This window comes from Leucoraja erinacea, chromosome 22 (genome assembly GCF_028641065.1).
Source record: "Leucoraja erinacea ecotype New England chromosome 22, Leri_hhj_1, whole genome shotgun sequence".
NCBI lineage: Eukaryota > Metazoa > Chordata > Chondrichthyes > Rajiformes > Rajidae > Leucoraja > Leucoraja erinaceus.
In genome coordinates this window covers 10,729,621-10,737,331 of record NC_073398.1, presented here as the reverse complement: position 1 = coordinate 10,737,331, position 7,711 = coordinate 10,729,621, and the positions used below count along the sequence as shown (strand labels likewise).

Here is a 7,711-nt window from a genome sequence, read left to right as displayed (position 1 = left end):
TAGAAGGAATGGGTGACGTTTCAGGTCAAGAACTTTTGTCAGACTGGGAGTCAGGGGAGAGGGAGACACAGAGATAAAGAACAGTAAGGTCTGAGAACGAGACATCAAAGGGGATGAAGTTCAAGAAAAGATTACAACAGATCATTGTGTTCAAGAAGGAACTGCAGATGCTGGAAGATCGAAGGTACGCAAAAATGCTGGAGAAACTCAGCGGGTGCAGCAGCATCTATGGAGCGAAGGAAATAGACGACGTTTCGGGCCGAAACCCGTCTTTAGACTGATGAAACCGAAATGGGTTTCGGCCCGAAACGTCGCCTATTTCCTTCGCTCCATAGATGCTGCTGCACCTGCTGAGTTTCTCCAGCATTTTTGTGTACCTTAGAACAGATCATTGTTAGCTAGGGGAAGCTAGCAGTAAAGCACACAAAGATAAAATGTAATCAAGGGGACAGTCAGACTAGTCAGAGAACAGGGAAGGGGGAGGGATGGGGAGAGAGAAAGCAAGGGTTATTTGAAGTTAGAGACGTCGATGTCATACCATATGAGGTGTTGAACCTCCAATTTGCGCTGGGCCTCACTCTGACAGTGGAGGAGGCCCAGGACAGAAAGGTCAGTGTGAAAGGGGAAGAGGGGGGGACCTGATAGAGGTCTTTAAAATGATGAGAGGGATAGACAGAGTTGATGTGGACAAGCTTTTCCCTTTGAGAATAGGGAAGACTCAAACAAGAGGACATGACTTCAGAATTAAGGGACAGAAGTTTAGGGGTAATACGAGGGGGAACTTCTTTACGCAGAGAGTGGTGGCGGTGTGGAATGAGCTCCCAGTGGAAGTGGTGGAGGCAGGTCATTGGTATCATTTAAAAATAAATTGGATAGGCATATGGATGAGAAGGGAATGGGGGGTTATGGTACGAGTGCAGGCAGGTGGGACTAAGGGGAAAAAAAATTTGTTCGGCATGGACTTGTAGGGCCGAGATGGCCTGTTTCCGTGCTGTAATTGTTATATGGTTATAGGAGTTAAAGTGTTTAGTAATCGGGAGATGATGTCGGTTATGGCAGACTGAGCGGAGATAGATATTCAGCGAAACGATCACTTGGTCTCGCCGATATATAGATATGCCCAGATTAGAGGGTTTCAGCGACAGGGAAAAAGAAGGATTGACTTGAATAGCTTTCTCTGGAATACCAGAGGCAGAGGGGAGACCTGATAGAAGTATATAAAATTATGTGAGGCATAGATACGATAGACAGTCAGAACCTTTTTCCCAGGATGGAAATTTCAAATAGTAGAGATAGACTGCTGCAAAATTAATAAAATGCCTTCCTCAGCACAGTCTGTACTTTAAATGTTTTATTTTCAGAGATACAGCATGGAAACAGGCACCTCTGCCCACCAAGTCTGTGCTCACCATAGATCACTCGTTCATTCTACATAAGTCTTTGTAATGTGGGAGAAAGCTGGAGCACCAGGAGGAACCCACGTGGTCACAGGGAGAACACACAAACTCCATATAGACAGCCCCCGTAGGCAAGATCGAACCCGGGTCTCTGCCGCTGTCAGGCAGCAACTCTACCGTTGCGCCACTATGGCGCTCGTATAGTGCCTGTGTTTCGTGTTTCTAAACTTGCTTCGAATCCATGGACTATGGCTTCAGAGGCCTGAATGTGTAGACTGCAAAGAAGATTTACATGGGTGTTGCCAGGACTTGATGGGCTGAGCTATAGGGAGAGAGGTTGGGTAAGCTAGGACTTTATTTCTTGGAGCACAGGAGCCTGAGAGGTATATAAAATCAAGAGAGTGAAAGATAGGGTGAATGCAGAGTCTGTAGCCTCTTTTTACTCTGGTATTTCACTTCACTTGCTTAAATTATAATGTTTTATGTTTAATTGTCCACTGTATATCGTGTTGTTATCCTTGCAAGCAAAGCACCAAGGCTAATTCCTGGTATGTATACATATTTGGCCAATAACATTTATCCAATTCAATTTTTTTTTTTAATTCAATTCTATTCAATTTATCCCAGTGTAGGGGAAACAAGAACTAGAGGGCATAGGATTAGAGTGAAAGGATTAGAGTGAGAGGAGAGAGATTCAATAGGAATCTGAGGGACAACTTTTCTCACACTGAGGGCATACGGAACGAGCGGAGGTTGTTGAGGCAGGTATAATAACTACATTTAAAGGTCACTTGGACAGGTACAGGGATAGGGAACGTTTGGAGGGATATGGAACAAATGCGGGCAAATATGACTAGTTTAGATGAGGCGACTTGGTCGGCATAGACGAGTTGGGCTGAAGGGTCTGTTTCAGTGCTGTGTGATTCTATATGACTCTAAATGCTACACTGAGACTCCAGTTGTACTGAGGGGGTGTTGTGCAGTTGGGATCTCTCTCGTTGAGAATGGTATTAAATAAAGACGCATTGATCCTGTCATTTGGATGTAAATACATGAATTGTATTATCTTGTGGAAGGGAAGGGAGGTTTCCCCGGTGTCCGTGTCAATAATTACTTCTCCGTCAACAAGTCCCAAACTATCTATTTGCACATGTTTGGAACTTGCTTTTTACTGAATGATTTCCCTTTTCACATTTTCTTCAAAAGTAGTCTGTGACTCCAGCACTTCGTGGCGTCTGAAGAAACATCACCTACCCCCATGTTCTCCAGAGATGCTGCCCGGCCTCCAGCACTGTGACTTTTGTTGCAGACCAGCATTTGCGGTTCCCTGTACCACATCCTCCTTCAAAAGTAGTTGATTGGTTATAGAGAATGCCTGACTGCTTTACACGTGTAAATCTCCCCCGTCACAATACTGTAGACCAGGTGCCTACAGACTGGAGCTGGCATGTGATTTATCACCGCTTATAAAATCTAATGTTCTAAAGACATCTTGATGGGGGAATGCCTTTGTAAACAGCAGGATTTCTAAAGGTTAGCTGCAAGACTACACATTTACACAGCGATCCGTGACTTTTTTTACACGCCACCCTTCCTATCCTGTTGCAGGCGGGTGTGTGGTTGTGAGGGCGGCCGGTCGCGGACCGTGAGGTCTCCGGGCAACGCTGCCCTCGTCTCCGGGCCGTCCCATATCACGTATCCCGCGCTATTAAACAGGCGTCTCCGCTAATCCAGTGGTCTCAAAATGTTACGACAGTCTGAAGAAGGGTCTCGACCCGAAACATCACCCATTCCTTCTCTCCGGAGATGCCGCCTGTCCCGCTGAGTTGCTCCAGCACTTTGTGTCTTATCTTTGTTATGACATTCCTCTCCCTTTATCCAAGCAAAAAAAAAAACAAGTTGTTTTAAATTGCCTGACCAGGTCGCGAAATAATTGTAATGATGTTTGGGGCATCGTTGCTGAAAATTGATCCCAGGCGAAGTTAAATAAACTTCAATGAGATAAATAAAGTTCTGGGCCCGGGGGCAGCTCGGGGTTAGATTAGCCACGCGGCTGCCAAGTCACATTGTCACTGACATATCTGTGCAAGTGCAGGCGGTGACCGAGGCGGTGAGTTACTGGCACGGCGGCTGAAGGTGCATGCGGCGACCCTACCCGACCCGGTAACGCGGGGCCCCGGGTCGAGGTGAAAAGTAGGAAGCGGTCACTTCTCATTCTCCCATTTACTGGCAGTGGGTTTCAGAGTTTGCCCGGTACAAACTCTAAAAGGGCCAAACGCGGTCATCTTTCTGCCTAACCTGCAAGAACATGCAGAGGAGGTCTAAGGGGAAAGGTCCTGTCGACAAAGAAGGTTTCTTCGCGCAGAGCGCAGCAATGCTCGTCGCTAGCGGAGATCTGTCCTTGCTCAGCGGTGCCCAATGCAACTGGGAAACGGCTCCTTCACTCCCACTACTTCTTGGACATTTGTGGCGATGTGTGTCAGGGTGAGAGAGACCGAGAGAGTAAGGTGGAGACATAAGGAACTGTAGATGCTGGAGTCTTGAGCAAAACACAATGTGCTGGAGTAACTCGGCGGGTCAGGCAGCATATGTGCAGAGGGAAAGGACATGTAGACGGTTTGTGTTGGGACCCTTCTTCAGGGAGAAAGGTGACCACCGTCAAGTGATCGAGGGTGGGAGCGGTTGCCAAAGCGCGGAGAGAGGGAGAGGCAGAGAGCGCGACTGACAAGGAGAATTTGGGGAAAGAGAGAGTTAATCGGGAGGGAGGGAGGGAGGGAGGGAGGGCTGGGTGTGGCAAGAGGCGGGCGGGCGGGCGGATTTGAAGGGCAGGAGAGGCAGAGACGGCAAGGGAAACCAGTAGAGGGGCGGTAGAGAGAGAGGGGCCCAGAGAGAGACAGAGAAAGGGGCAGTGGGGGAGAGAGCAGAGACGCGCAGTGGAGCGGCTGAAGAGGGGACAGGGCGAGGACAGAGCCGGCACAGAGGAGGCGGAGAGGCGAGAGTTAGCGCCGGGACGCTGAGGCAGAGGGAAGGACAGTCGGTCGGTGGATTTCACCCGTCGCCCTGCGGCTGCCGGCAGCCTCGCTCGCCCCCATGTCTGCTGAATAATGAGAGTATGTGGATGGTTGCGAAGGAGAGCGGCTGAGTTTGCACCCTCCCACCGCCAGTAACCCGGGGCTGCACCGGACAGCTCCTCTCCGAGTCTCCGCCGAGCGGATCTGGGATGCTTCAATGTTTCTTCAGAAGCGAGCGTGGCTGGCCCGTTGAGGCGGTCAGGACGGCCGATCAGTACCCGGGACAGCGGTTGTCGGCGCCTTCTCCCTGGCCCAAGTTGCGCCGGAGTCAAACGTTAAAGGTCACGGCAACTTGTGTGTTAATATTCAGAGCAGAGAACCATCTGACTGGTTGGTGGTGAGCGGCGCCGTTCCCACATCTCTCTCTCTCTCTCTCTCTCTCTCCTCACACACTCACTCTCTCACACTCGTCCACAAGATGAGCCGTGGTCAGCTCGGTCCGGACAGCCGCTTGGAGAAGTGAAGGCGACCTCCATCCATGTATCTGGGCATCCACGGCTTTATCCGGATGCCATGGTCAATTCTGTCACGGTAAGGACTTTTCCCTGTGTAGCTTTGTGCCGCCAGGGTGTGAAAAGTTGTAGTGTAAAAAAAAAGGTGCAAAGTCCGCAGCGCGGCCAAATGTTTCTTATTTTGCGGTGGAATTTGGTTTGCTAGATGTGTATTCTCACTACACGGAGGCGCCTGGAATGTACAGAGCCGCGCAGGGAAACATACGGTTTGGATTAAGGTCGCAGTACTCTGGGTGAGGTGGGGGAGGAAGGGAGGGGGTGGGGGTGGATACAGGGGAAAGTCTTGTGGTACAAGGAAAGGGCGGAGGGCGCAGCTTCGCCAGAGAGGAGAGGAGCCGCTCTGTCCGCAGGGCTATGTACGAGGCTCTGTAGCCTGACAGCTACAAGCAAACGGCGGCCGTTCCCCGCTCCGCTTCTGCCAGACTGCAGAACCTACTCTATCATCGCGCCTGCCCGGACAACTCTAAACACAATCGGCCAACTCCCCGGGAGCGATGGCGCGCCCCAAACTGTGAAATACAAACACTAGCATTTACTAAACCTGTAGGGCGAATTTGTCGAAGCTGAGGGGGGTGCAGACAGACCGAGGGTGAGAGAGAGGCCTCTAGATGGGCTGGTCCCGTAAAAAAAAACATCGCACCGCTTTTATCTCCACCCCCTCGGTAAAGTTGTCTCAATAAGTTTTGTGCGATCGAAATTCGTCGCAGTAACGCGGCGAATGACTGCGGTGGAACAAAGCAGTTCAACTCCGCGCCACGACCCAGTGTTTTAGAGAAGTTTAACATTTAATGGGCCAGTCTACAGATTACCCCCCCCCCCCCCCCCCCCCCCCCTCCCCCTCCCTCCATCTCTCCCCCTCTCTCGCCAGAGACCACCCCGGGCCGGTTACCCGCTGGCGCAGAGTAATTTCAGCTTTGCATTCCAACTCCGGAACCGATCGGCGGAGACTGGGTGGCCGGTGCCGGGAGCAGTAGCCCGGTCCATGGGGCTACTCTGGACTGGGCAGAAGTGGCGCTCCTGTCGCCCCCGACACATTGCCACCCTCTCCGCCAACACACCGTCCTTTGATCGCTTGTGTTTATAAGTGGCGAGATCCATCCTTTCCGTGTACAGCCCGAGTAGTGAACAGTGTTGCTGAAAGTCTTTGCTCGGGGTAAACATATCTCATGCTTTTAACCAAGTGTTTGGGGGCGTCTACAAATGTTTCCGATGGCAATGGGACTTGCTGCACATTGGTAGCCGACTCCTTGCCATTAAACTCCCAGGATAATCGCATACCTTGTTTCCGGCAATGAATTTCCATTTAGACAAGTTTGGCCAGGATTGGACTTGACTTCTCTTTGAGGGTAGTTTCGATTTTAACATTCCGTGGCAATCTCAATTTACGCGTTAAGTTTAGACACAAAAAGCCGGAGTATCCCCGCGGGACAGGCAACATCTCTGGAGAGAAGGAATGGGTGACGTTTCGGGTCGAGACCCTTCCTCAGACTGCTTAGGGATAAGGAAAACGAGAGGTATAGACTATGATATGGAGAGATAGAGAACAATGGATGAATGATATGCAAAAAAAGTAACGACGATGAAGGAAACAGGCCATTGTTAGCTGTTTGTTGAGGGAAAGCGAGAAGCTAGTGTGTCTTGGGTGGGTGATGGATAGATGGTTTAATGTCACGTGCATCGAGGTACAATGAACAACTTTCGTTGCGTGCTAGCCAGACAGCGGAAAGACAATACATGATTGTGTAGGTGAGGGTGAAGGTGTAGGAAGGAACTGCAGCTGCTGGTTTAACCCGAAGACAGGCCCAAGAATCTGGAGTAACTCAGCGGGACAGGCAGCATCTCTGGTGAGACGTTTCTTGGCGAGATCCTTCAGACGTTTAGTGCAAGTTAAAGACAGTGGAGTCCGATCAAAGATAATACGAGGGTCTCCAATGAGGTAGATAGTAGTTCAGGACCACTCTCTGGTTGTTGGTAGGGTGGTTCAGTTGCCTGAGACCAGATGGGAGGAAACTGTCAATGAGTCTGGGTGGGGGGCGTTTTCACACGTCTGTACCCTTTGCCCGAGGGGAGAGGGGAGAGGAGGGAGTGGCCAGGGTGCGACTCGTCCTTGAAACCAGTGGAGTGTCCTTCACAGCTTGGTGTGAAACCAGTTCCGAGTTCAGCAGCTCTGCGGGCAAGGGTGCGGTCCTTATTGAGAGCATCCATCGAACATAGACTTTGGAGAACGTCTTGTCTTCCACATGCGACACACCAGGCCCGTCCTGGAGTTGTAGAAGGTCGGAGCCCCACTTCCACGTTGCTCCACAGCCGGAGTGACTGGGTCGGTCCGAGCGACAGGGTGGACGGAGTGTTGGTGCGACGGAGCGCACGCCTATCAGTGCCGGTGTACTGGGGCAAGTACACTGAAGGTCACGTTCATAAGTTATCGGAACAGAATTAGGCCATTCGGTCCATCAAGTCTACTCCGCCATTCAATCATGGATGATCGATCTATCTTTCCATCTCAGCCCCATTCTCCCCACAAACCCTGGTCTCCTGTAGACGGAGATGAGTAGAGTGCAAGGATGTCACAACCCGCCGTGACCGGGGCAGGAACTACCAAGCCCACACAGCCACATGGGACAAGCGGGAAGACGTCTGCTCTTGATGGCTCGTCCAACCATCCCACCGGGACTGGTTTCCCCTCTCGTGGTGTTTGCAGGACTTGAGGACCGCGCCAGGTGACTATGAG

At 51.0% G+C, this 7,711-nt stretch overlaps 1 protein-coding gene across 2 annotated transcripts in view; it reads left to right on the top strand.

Annotated features, from left to right (window-relative positions):
- The first annotated feature begins 4,247 nt into the window (after positions 1-4,247).
- Positions 4,248-7,711, top strand: part of LOC129707715 (neurotrophin-3-like) — a 47,505-nt gene continuing 44,041 nt past the window's right edge. For both annotated transcript variants that reach the window (XR_008725221.1, XM_055652942.1), the window contains exon 1: positions 4,248-4,999. Coding sequence is in view for 1 of the 2 variants with exons in the window: in XM_055652942.1 (XP_055508917.1) it covers positions 4,982-4,999 (18 nt within the window). In the remaining variant the exon portion in view is untranslated. The remainder of the gene's footprint in view (positions 5,000-7,711) is intronic.